A 13,137-nucleotide genomic window follows, 5' to 3' on the forward strand; every position below is an offset into this window, starting at 1 on the left:
TAAATGTAGGTAGTTAAATATTGTAACTATTTGTTGTTCAAGTATTGAACATTACAGTTATCATAAAGAATAAACGGGACTGCATGAGGAATGGAAATATTAAAAATAAATGCAAACAGTTTGACACAAAAATCTATAATCCTAATAAATTTAACTGTAATTGTTTACTTTTTTCAGACCATGGGTAGATTTCATACAGATACACTGAGAGAACAATTTCCTTAGAGACCTATACACAGATAAATAAGCCCTGTCTAGTGTGTATAGGCCTCTAAGGAAATTGGATAGAATAGGATAAATAGAATTTATCCCTTGAATTTGTACAAAATGTTGTTGATTATGAATTCCTTACATATATACATGATGTGTGAATAATATAATTAAAGATACGAAGATTTTTTTAATGATTTCACAATTTTAACTAAATGCAGGTTTTAGACTGAAACAGCCTAAAGATTTGAAGTAAATCTTGTTCCCAATATTTCTTTCATTTTACTCTTTAGAAATAACATAATTTTAATGGCATACTTTAATAACAAAGGTGAAAACTTCTGGATAGCTTTTGCTATTAAAATACCGTATGACCAAATTATCCTTTGATATTAGATAATTTAATTTATTAGATGGATAAGCAGAAATTATGTTGTCCTAATGTTATTCTTTCTTAAAAATAAAACTATCAAAATATTGTAGAATTGATTTTATAAAAAAAAACCTACTCTGTCTTAAATGAAGCTCAAACTACTGTGTCCACTGCGTGTAGTACTCTGCCACCTGGTGGATAATTGTGAAAAATCAGACAATGTGAGCATTTGGTTTCTCCTTTTTCCTTCTTTACCTGCCGTTTCATAGAACCTATGAATTAAACTTCAATTTGACAATATGCCTATTGTTGTGGGAGACAGTGGCTGTAGGAGAGACTGGTTAGTCTACGTGACTTATACATTTGCTTTTGCCTCATTTCAAAGCATCATTAAAAATTAGCCACAAAGATAAACAGGTTTGAATAATTTATTGGCAATTGTTAAGTATAATGAAATTAGCCAATATTTCTTGATCTCTGCAAAGTTATTTTCTCCGAAGAGTTAAGGACAGTTTATTTAAGTCTTATGATGTCACAGAAAATAGGTAGGAGTTGATATGAAAAGCTGAGGAATAAAAAAATTCATTAAATGAATATAATGAGACAGTATTTCAGTATATTAATATGAACATTCCCGCTGCTATATCACAGAGAAATGAACTTGGTAGACAGTTTTATATGTCATTTCTGTCAACGCATCTCACGGGTGATGTAAACTATAAGATCTAACCTTTGAATAATGATTATTTACTGATTATTATAGACTGATGAATAATTCTGTAATTTAAAAAGAGAAAATGCTGTCATGAACACACTTATTGCTTAGGAACTTTGTTTCTAAATGCCAGTCCCCACTGAAACGAATTGGGGTTCTTTGGCTGATTCTACGACTGGGGGCGATGAATGTACAAGATGAGCCTGGAAGGCTTCCTTGTGCAAGATAATGAGGAAATGCTCAAACACTGAAAGAGATATGTTAAAAGTAGACAGGGGTCAACTCGAAGGGACTCCCACTGGTCAAATCTGGAATAATATGAACATTAAAATAAATAATGATAGCAATGGATTATAACCTTTTGAATCAAATAAGAATCCATGAGTTCATATGTGGGGAGAGGGTGTGAAAGCAAAGCTGTCTTTTAAAGTTGAATGCCAATTAATAAATGTAGAAGGAATAATGGAGGTAACAAATCATTATTTTGCAATCATAGTAATAACTTATTTGGAGAGGAATAATCAACAGATGCTGAAATTAGTGGGTAAAAGTTGGATAAAAATAGGTTATCTACATATTCTCAAGGTAGAGCATCCTTCAAATTTCTTATTAATTACAAAAGGGAAAATTACCATTAAACCCAGCAGACACCACATTAGCCAAGAGATCAAAGTTAACATAGCCAATAATGGGACAAACTGAAATCCTGTACCTACTGAAGTCATGCTTTGACAAGAACACATCACTTATATAATATTCTTGCTCCAAATGCATAATTTGAATCTAGTTAAAAATGGATATTAAAAATATAAATCAATGGCTATTAAATTTTCCTGTATTCTTCAAGCCTATCAATGTTATCAAAGACAGACACTTATAATCAATTATGTACTATTAAACAAGATTAAAGAAATATGAAACAAAATGCAATTCAGTTTATCCTACAAAGAATATCATCGGGACAAATGATGACATTTGGATAAGTTTTGTAGATTATATAATTATGTTGTATAACTGTTAAATTTCCTGATTTTATAATTTTGCTGAGATTATATGAGACTTTCCTTGTTCTAAAGAAATATACATTGAAATATTTAAGAGTGAAGAGTAAAATGTATTTAACTTACTCTCAAAAGTTTGTATATTTATATGAGATTATTCATATGTACTATATGTCTATATATGAGAGAGAAAGAGAGAGAATGGTCACTCTGGGTAAAGTATATTCAGGAATTCTTAGTGCTATTATAACTTATTTGTAGATCTGAAATTATTTCAAAATAAAAAGGCTTTCAAAAGGCTTGGTGTGAAAAAAGACAAGACCTATCATGTTTAGTCACAAGGTATATCTTGGAATACTAACATCTGGAAATTTGGATATTTTATGAGATATAAAGAATAGTATTATGCACATGTTTAGTGACTTCTAAGCATCTTTGTTTTAACTTCAGCCATTTAACTTTATCAATTTCAAGATTCCTTCAAGAAGTGAATAGTAATATAATTTGGTTAGGGATTTTGTCATTTGCTTATAAAATAATAGATTACATAATACTCATGAACTCTCCCATCTATAATGCATTTATAAACCAGAATAGAAAGTAGTTGTTGAAAAAACAACAATGTTCAAGACGCTGGGGATATAAAAATATTGGAAAAATAGCTTTGTCCCTCAGTTAGTCAAAGTTTAATATGATGGTGGTGATGGATATATATATATATATATATATGTATGCAATTAATAGCTACCAAGAGACTTCTTGGTTTGTGTGGTTATGTAAGTATAAACAAAATGCTATGTATATATAGTACTGGGAAAGTGCTATGGAAAAACAGGAATGTAAGAAGTTAATTATGAAATGAGCTTTTAGGAAAGCTTCTCAAAAGAGGCAACATTTGAGCTGAGCCCTGATTGATGAGTAAAATTTAAAGAGCACTAAAGATCCTAGGCAAGTGCCAATACAAACAAAGTCCTTAATAATGTTACTAGAAGGAAAACTCTATGAAGGCGGAGTCCTTGTCCTGTTGCATGTGACTGACACATAGTAGGTGCTCAAAAAATATTTGTTATGTAAATGAATAAATAATAAAAATGGCATGTAAACAATCTGGTTATTGAGAAATAGTTCACTTTCTTCTTGCATGGCTTAGATTTGGTAGTGGTGAGGACATTCTTTTCAATTATCCTTGGAATAGCTAAAGAATGCAGATCATTTCTATAATATACAAGTGTATGAAAGGTTTGTATAAATATAATTTACTGAAATATCTGGGAAAAGGTATATAGAAAGAAATAATTATTAGAACCTTTAAATAATCTGCCTCTGATTTGAAAATGAACCAAAAAGAACTAGAAATAATAAAATATAATCTTTGAAATGTAAAACTCAATGGACTGTCTAGGCAGTAGATTAGATACAGTTGAAGAGGGTGTGAGTTAATTAAACAATAACCTGAATGAATGACACAGAATGACACACATAGAGATGAAGAGAAGCTGGTGAAGGGGGATGAAAAGATTAGACAATATGGAGAATAGGCCCGTAAGTAGGTATAATACAGGACTAATAGACTAATAGTTACAGGAGAGAACAGAATTGAAGAGAGATGAAGAGAGGCATGAAATATGGACTTTAGTCAAGAAATATCAATCTTGGCTTATCAATTGTAACAAAAGTCCCACACTAATGTAAGATGTAGGATATATAAGATAATAAAGGAAATTGTGTGTGGGCAGATGAAGTGGGTACATGGGAACTATCTGAACTTTTTCTCTCAATTTTTCTGTAAACCTAAAACTGTTCCAAAAAATGTTATTAAAATAAATGAATAAATAAATAAAATGTGTAATGAGTTACAGTTATAGTTTAAATTCAACCACATTAAAGGCAAAACCAAAAAGGGCTCATAAATTCTTGCTTAGCAAGAATAGAATGCATAAAAACCCAGGACATTAAAGGACTGTTAAGTTTAAAAACATTAGCATTTGTGAATATTAAAATCCTATTGCATTAGAGAAGCGTGAATGTTGACAGAAGCCCAGTAGAGTACGGAAAGAAGAGGCTTGAAAGTCAAAGCCCATTTTTAAAAGCCAAAAATTGTAACCAAAAAATAGTCACTATTATACACCTTATATGGGAGTGTAATATTTACTCCCTGCAACTCCAATCAAATTAAAGCCTGCTCAAGGGCCCATCTATAAGAATAATGATGGTGATCATTTTTCATGGCTCTTCAACACTTAACCCAGCAAATCATGTAACTCCTCTCAAAATGGAGAAAGCCCTTGTTTTCAAAACGTGGTGCTCATCACTGCCTTTGCTCACATTTGAAATCAAGTGGCTCTGAAAAGGACTATGGTTTACTCCATCTAAGGGTAGCCACTGAGACCTTTGCCCTAGCTTCCAAAACATCCACCCTTGCAGGCTTCCAAACAGCTACCCATTGTCCTGGAACCCAAGGGCGCCACATGTGAGCAGGTGTCAAGTCCTGGCACACCACAGAACCTGCAGCACTCTGCCTCTTTCTCAGTGTGGGTAGGAGGGTTAAACATCCAGTTGAGTGGGAAGGCACCCATTCCGCTTGAAGCACCAAGCCTCACATATGTGCAACCTGTGCAGCTTGCATAGGGCCCCGTGCTTAGATGTACCTATACGTGATTTAGTGCTCTGCTGTTGCCATCTTGTAATTCTTAAATCTTTTTTAAGGGGTCCCACATTTTCATTTTGCACTGTCCTTTGAAAATTATATAGCTGGTCCTGCTCTCATCTCTTATTTATTATATAATATACTAACATAATAATAGAGTTTAATTCTCCCCAAAGATCTAACCAAAGTTTGCCAATGCTGGTGCCCACAGGGACCAATGTGTAAATGATTGAAGCAGTTTTGTCAGGGAACCAGTAGGGGGTGCTGGGTCTGGGGTGAATAGGAAAACAAGTCTTATCCAAAAGGAGGAGCTAGTACTTGAACGGCTAAGTGTTGTCCTGTGGGAATGTGAGATGGCTGTAGCCAGATCTTCCAATTAAAAAAACACACACAAAACAAGATGCACTTTATATTTTTAAATATTAAATCATCATATTTTAAAATGTTGATTCAATTAGAAAAAATATACTCCGTGTGGGCCAAACAAAACATATCTGCTTGGCCATAACGTGGACAAGTTACAGCTTATGACTTCTGGCCTAGAACCTCAAAAGCAAAAGCATGTTCCTTAGTTTCCATCCTTGTTTTTCAATAAGGTTGACACCTTCATTTTTCCTCTCTCTTTTAGAACACAAAAGCAGTTAACTTGTAAGTGATATGGAGAATCCAGACCGTAGGAATAAATGCTTGCCTTCATCCTGGAGGAAGGAAAAAAATCATTTTATTTTGGATGGAGCCACTACAATGAAAACAAATATAAAGCCATTCTCAATAGGCAGGTTATGGTGTGTATTAAATTATTACTAAACTGCTGTTTCAGTTACTGATATTGGTGATCAGACATAAATAAAACACATAAATAAAATAGTTGTGTGTTGTTTAACAATAGAAACATGTTCTGAGAAATGGGTTGTAAGGTGATTTAGTCATGCAAACATCACTACTGGGCTACATGGTGGAGCCTATTGCTTCTAGGGTACAAACCCGTACAGCATGTTAGTGTGCTGACTACCGTAGGCAATTGTAACACAGTGATAAGTATTTATGTATTTAAACATATCTAAACATAGAAAAGGTAAAATTAAGATATGGTATAACAGGTGGAAAATAGCACACCTGTACAGGGCACATACCATGAATGGAACTTGCAGTACTGGAAGTTGCTCTGGGTGAGTCTCTGAGTGGTGAGTGAATGTGAAGGCCTAGGATGTTCTGTATAAACGTATTACTGTATAAACTTTATAAACACTGGACACTGAGGCTACACAAAATTTCATTAAAAATGTTTTATTTCTTCAGTAATAAATTAACCTTAGCTCACAATGAACATTTGGTTTATAAACTTTAATTTCTTAAAACTTTTTGACTCTGATAATAATGCTTAGCTTAAAACAAACACATTGTACAGCTGTACAAAATATTTCTTTATATCCTTACTCTATAAGCTTTTTTATATTTTTTTAACATTGGAAAAACATTTTTGTGAAAAACTAAGATATAAACACACACATTAGCCTAAACCTACACAGGGTCAGAATCCTCAGTATCACTGTCTTCCTCCTCCACATCTTGTACCACTGGAAGGTCTTCAGGGGCAATAACACACATGAAGCTGTCACCTTCTATGATAACAATGCCTTCTTCTGGAGTACTTCCTGAAGGACCTGTCAGAAGCTGTTTTACAGTTAACATTTTAAGTAGGAGTATACCCTAAAATAATGATAAAAAGCATAGCAAAGACATAAACCAGTAACATATTTATTATCAAGTATTATGCACTGTACATAATTCTATGTACCATACTTTTAGATGACTGTCACCACAAACATGAGTAATGTGTTGTGCTACAGCTTTACAATGACCACATCACTAGCAATAGGAATTTTTCAGGTCTATTATAATCTTATGGGGCCACCATATCGCATATGGTATATGGTCCATCATTGATTAAAATGTTATGTAGCTCACGACTGTATATTAAGGAATGTTAAGGAGTAAATGGGATTCAATGTCTTCTTAGGTTTATGGCCAGCACCTGGTGTCTCCTCTCTACTAACCTTATATAAACAGATTATACTATACTATACCTTATATAAACAGATTAGGAAGCAGCCCCTCTCTTAATTCTCATTCATATATTCAGTTTATGGACTCTTTAAAATACATAGTTCTCTTGGAGATCAATTTAAATGAATGAAGAAAAGTCAATGAGCCTCTTAGAGAGATTTTAAAAGTGCAGAATGTGTTGTCATTTCACCACAGGATAGGCTTGTTCCACCTGCACTCTCTCTTTCCTACTGTTCTTATTTATAACTTTTTTTTTATTCATTTCTCTTGTCTTTTCATTTACTGCACTGCCAGGCAGATACTTCCATATTCTGTCCACTAGACTAGAAGAAATGCTCCAGGCATTCTGACACTGTGAGTTTCCTTTCCTGCCAAAATTCCCTTCCCAGAAGGGCTGCTGTATATGTTGGTAGATAAGAATGTGCACTGCACAACTTCAACGAGTGCCACTGACATTGTCATCTAGGGGAATGTTTCCTCCCAAGTGGTACAGAGTTCAACTTACATAGCTGAACAAGCCATGCTTTCCTGGAAACTGCCTTAGACCCAATGGTAAGGACTATAACTTACCTAAGCTCTTGCTTATTCTCCTATAAAGTGTACACATGAAATCTATGGCACAGGTACACTGCAACATCTGTTCACGTGACCCTTTTTCTTTTCATTAGAAAATCTTCAATTCCTCCTCAAATGTTGTCTCCAGGAATAAGTCTGTTATCAGTGGGTTCTAAAAGTGCTGGGCTGATTTTATCAGAACCACTTGGATGAGTTGTGTGAAAAATAAAGATTCCTAGACTCCAGGATTAAGATTCTGGTTTGGAAGATCTGCGGCAGGGCCTATTAAAGCAGCATCTCCATGCCTCATCCTGACCTAGGTAATTCTGATATGCAGCCATATTAAGGAAACACTGTCTACCTCCATGCTAGATTATAACGGCCCTTCACAGTTGGGCATCAACTACCTTGACTCGCATCACATGCTGTGTTTCAGCCTTTCTGGACTATTCCCCATCACTGACTATACCATGCTTTTTGATGCCTCATATCCATTATACACCCTTTGTCTGCGAGAGGTTTTCTGATTTTTCCCATCATATGAACTTGTATCTTGTTCTTTTAGATCTAAATGAAATGGTATCTCCTTGAATTGGACTTCCAGTACTTCCTCACCTGTAATCAATTATTCCTAAATCTTTGTTCCTATAACAATACGTATTATAGAAGTGATACTTAAAAATTGTCACATGTCCCTAAAATGATTTTTAAAACTATGTAATTACATCATTAATTTAGTTTATAGCATAAGTTTAAATCACAACCAAAGATATAATTTCTTGCATATCAACTATAATGCTTATTTCCAGCATTAAAATATCCACTATTATTTAAAATAAAGGTTTTTTTACTTAAAATATTTATGCTATCACTTTTCAAAATGTATCCAAAATAATCTAAATACTTGTCTTAGGTCAGGTTCTTTCAGAATAAGACACCATTCAAACATCTTTGATTTATTAATGGGAGAAACTGGTAAAAAAGTAGGGATAACTATAGCATTTCAGGTGAAGTCACAGGATAAGCCGGGTACTGCTGAGAGCTTAGATGACGATTGCACATCCTTTGGGCAACAAAGTTATAGTTTGAAGCTCTGCACTTGTCATTACTGGCTTATGAATGGCTGATATACTCAACAAACTAAAATACTCTTATAAAGAGCAGCTTTATAAAACCTACTAGAAACATTACGGCCAAGACACATCAGAACCAAAACTTAGTAATCTTCAGGGAAGATGGTAACATTGATTCCTAGATCATCATCATCATCATTTTCAAGTTCTTTATCATTTTCTTTAGTAATACACTGGGCACATGCTTTTTCTGGGTTTTTTTTCTTATGAGTATATGATGAGTTATTTTTCTCTTTGATCTTGGGATGTAAGTTAGTCATGGTTTCCCTTTCCAAAGCATGCTGTAGGCAGTTGTAAAACCTGTAAAGAAAAAAGTACTACTGTTATATCTGTGTGTACTGAAACGAAATGATTGAAATACACCAAGAGCTTGTAAGTTACGTAAATTTGACTATGTCCTATATTAGCTTTATAAATATAAAATAAATCAAATAAATAATATGTTTTATTAGGGAAATAAACGCATTTCAGTTCTTTAAGAACAGCCCTGAAAACTGGATTGGAATCACCTTTTGACAATCTCTGTTCTACCTCACTTTCCAACCCAAATGTAGGGGTCAAAGATGAGGGTAAGAAAGAATGCAATTATTATTACAGAAATATAATGGCTCATTTTAGGTAATTTGTATAATGTATGAGGTTACAAATACAGATCACCTCTACATAATTAGAAATAACTTCTCTCAATATTTTTCTTTTCAGTTTATTAATGTAGTCTTTATTAATTAATCCATATACCTATTTTTTCACAATTAGAATATTACATATAAATTTTTACATTGTTTTTTCAAATTTAACATTTATTGAGAATGGCAGTATAACATTATGTCATCTAGATTGGCCTTTATTTATATTCAAATTTTCCCTGATAAAAACAAAAATGTGGTAAGCATTTTTGAAAATGATGTGATGTGAGTTTTTAGCCATTTCTTTACTATAGACACCTAGAAATATGATTACATGGTTAAAGGGCATAAACATTACAATGCTCTTGATAAATACTGCTTGTTTTCCACAATAGATGTTCAAAGAAATATGCTTCCAATAGCTGCACTTGAGAGAGATCACTACACCCATACACTGAATATTCCCATCAAAAAACACATTCTACCTGGATGGGTGAAAATGATATCGCATTATTTTAACTTTCATTTCTTTGTAAGTAAAATAGAATGTTTCTCATATATTAGCTATTTGAATTTTTTAGTGTAAATTATTCTTTCCCTTTATTCATTTTTCTATTGGAGTTTTAGTGTTAGTTTTGTGATACAGTAAACTGTAGGCTCCCTGAAAACCAGGCCTCGTTTCTTTTCTACCCTCATGTTAACACCTAACACAAAACTCCGCTTGACACAGTAGCCTGCAGCAGGCAGCATGGTGTGTTGCATGCATTTGACACCAACATTCTTTTGGGAAAGGTGATGTCAGCTAATTCCAATTAATTTCCCACAGTCTTGATTTTTCACATTTATAAAGCTGGATATTATTATCCTGTAGCTATCAGGGTTGTCAAAGGATTACAGATGATATATGTTTAAGTACCCAGAGAGTTAGTTATCAAAAATGACTACTTTTATAGAATATAGACTTCATGAGGCCAAGGATCCTATCTACCTGTCTTCTGTTATATTCTTAGCATTTAGTAGAGTGCTGGCATACTCAGTAAGACTATATTGAATAAATGAATGAATAACCCCAGAATAAAAATGTAACTATAAATGTATTATCCTAGGTCCCAAATCAGAATGATCTGAAAGTTAGGAAACCCCCCTGCCACTGCAGAGATCTCATCTTACTTTGATGTCCTATTATAATGGGAGACTAAGGCAGGAAATTTTTGATATCTATAGAATAGATCTCTATTTGGACCAATTTTCATCTTTGTTTGATTCAATAAACAGGCTAAGGTCTACTTACGAAGCCTATAAAACTTGAAAACTCCAAATATCCACCTATTCCTAAATATGTTACCTAACTCTAATACATATACATGATGAGTACATATCCTGTCCATTTTCAAGAACTTATGCACTCATCACTGTACACCTTGATATCTAGTGCTGTGCTTGGCAAACAACAGATGCTCAATAAATATTTTATCAATGAATGAATCTCAAAAACGGACACAGAGTTAAATTTAAAAAGACTGAGATATGTGACATACATAACTTTTTGGGCCTTGTTCCATGGTAACATCCTTTCATTTAATGCACCCTTTATATCCTTCCGTTACTGAAACCTGGCTCCCGTGTAGACACCATCTTCCATCGTTCCTCCCACGCGGAGACTGCTTATCCTTTTCATATCCTGCTACCACAGAGCTGAGAGATGAGGTCAGAATAAAACTGGCTCATCAACATTTTCCCAAATTCCTCCATCTGCCCCTCATGTCATCTACCAATAATCTGCTTGGGTCCTTACATTGATGAAAACTTCTATGCTTGGCTTGATCTTTCTTTCTAGGTCTTGTCACCATCTTAGGTGATGTCAATGACTGGTGTCCTTCTCATGTTCCACACAGCCTGTTCAGAATGACTTACATTAACGTTATCTAAAACATAAATCTGAGCATGCTACAAGATGGTGTGGCTCATCCTGATCATAAGACACCATCCATGTTATACAACCTCATCTTCTACCATTCTTTATCAGCCCTGCACTTTAGGCTTAGGTAACTGAGTGGTTTTTTCTGGATTATACTTTCTTCCTAGAAAATGAAAGATAAGATTAAATTGCTCCTTTATGATCACCGAGAATTAACAGCTTGTGAAAAATGCCTCATCCATCACATTAAAAAAAAGTAATTAAAAAGGAATGTATGCCTTAGTTTAATCAACCATTAAAGAACCTAAGAATTCAAAGCTATGTCCTTAGGGTACCAAAACAACTGGTAAAATGGAACAAAGATCCTTTCCTGTATAAAAACTTCAAATACTAGTTTTCTTTTCCCTTTTCTAAGAGAACTTTAAAAGTCCTTTGAGAAATAGTACTCAATAAGTCAAAAGTTATGTTCTCCCCTTATACAGTAACACTTAAGTCTGATTCTTAAAAGTGCAATTTTCTCAACTCTCACAGGCAACAAAATGAGCTCTGAGATTTAAGGAAAAAAAAAAAAAAGTATGTTCAGGCAACTGTGTTTTTTCTCTCCTTGAAAGAAAAGCAAATAGTCTTCAGTTTTTCTGCCTCTGCAGTCAGGATTATCATAGCATAGGACAACTTGTACTTAGTTCTCTTCATAAGTTTTCAGGCCAAGCCTGAGAAAATTAATTCTTGTTTTTCAACGTCAGTTAGAAAACCAATTGCAACAGAAAGCTCGAATTTCTCTAACTTCTCAAACAAAAACACAGAATTGAGGAAACTGAGGCACAATTTTATTTCCTTTAGGCTTCCATCATTCACAAATATCAAAGAAGGCTATTCTAATATGTATTTAGATTTTAACTAGCATTTTCTTTAAAAAACAACATGTATGTGACAGGCCGAGTACCCAGTACTAGAAGCACAGAGAAGTGGTCTGTGGTCTGTGCCCTCAAGGAGCTCATGGTTTAACAGGAGCTACAGAACTGTAAAGCCACATTTAACACACCATGAAAAAGATGGGACACAGTGCTCCAACTGCAATCACAAAGTGCTCTCGGTCATAAGATCCAATGCCTGGGCTGAACTGCGAGGATGAATGGAAGCTGACAATGTGCTAAGAGAGGAATTAGGAGGAAAAAAAATGGGGGCATGGGGGATGTCCCAGGAAAAACTATTAGAAAATAAAATATATGTTTTCGCTTTATATTATTTACTTATTTGGTCTTAAGTATACAGTTGACCCTTGAACAATATGGTTTTGAACTATGCAGGTCCATTTACATGCAGATTTTTTTTGAATAAAAGCTACACCAAATATTCCTGCTTCTCCTTCTACCTTCTCTACCTCTTCTGCCTCTGCCACCCCTGAGATAGCAGGACCAACCACTCCTCTTCCTCAGCCTATTCAAGGTGAAGACGATGAAGACAAAGGCTTTTGTGATGATCCACTTCCACTTAATGAATAATAAATATATTTTCTCTTCCTTATGATTTTCTTAATAACTTTTTTCTCTAGCTTACTTTATTGTAAGAATACAGTACACAATATATATAACATACAATACATGTGCCAATCAACTGCTTATGTTATGAATAATGCTTCCAGTCAAACGTAGGATATCAGTACCTAAGTTTCTTGGGAGTCAAGTCATATGTCAGCCAGGTGCGGTGGCTTATGCATGTAATCCCAACACTTTGGGAGGCCAAGGCGGGTGATCACCTGAGTCCAGGAGTTTGAGACCAGCCTAGGCAACATGGCGAACCTCCATCTCTACAAAAAAATACAAAAAATTATCTGGGCTTGGTGGTACATGCCTGTAGTACCAGCTACTCGGGAAGCTGAGGTGGAGGATCAC

At 34.3% G+C, this 13,137-nt stretch overlaps 1 protein-coding gene across 7 annotated transcripts in view; it reads right to left on the reverse strand.

Moving 5' to 3' along the window:
* Positions 1-6,217: 6,217 nt before the first annotated feature.
* TYW3 (tRNA-yW synthesizing protein 3 homolog) overlaps positions 6,218-13,137 on the reverse strand; it is a 43,611-nt gene continuing 36,691 nt past the window's right edge. For 3 of the 7 annotated variants that reach the window (NM_001133220.1, XM_009248905.3, XM_054537722.2), the window contains 1 exon segment: positions 6,218-9,001. In NM_001133220.1, coding sequence (NP_001126692.1) covers positions 8,785-9,001 — 217 coding nt within the window. In that variant the 3' untranslated portion in view covers positions 6,218-8,784. 7 annotated transcript variants of the gene reach the window in all.

Source organism: Pongo abelii, chromosome 1 (genome assembly GCF_028885655.2).
Source record: "Pongo abelii isolate AG06213 chromosome 1, NHGRI_mPonAbe1-v2.0_pri, whole genome shotgun sequence".
NCBI lineage: Eukaryota > Metazoa > Chordata > Mammalia > Primates > Hominidae > Pongo > Pongo abelii.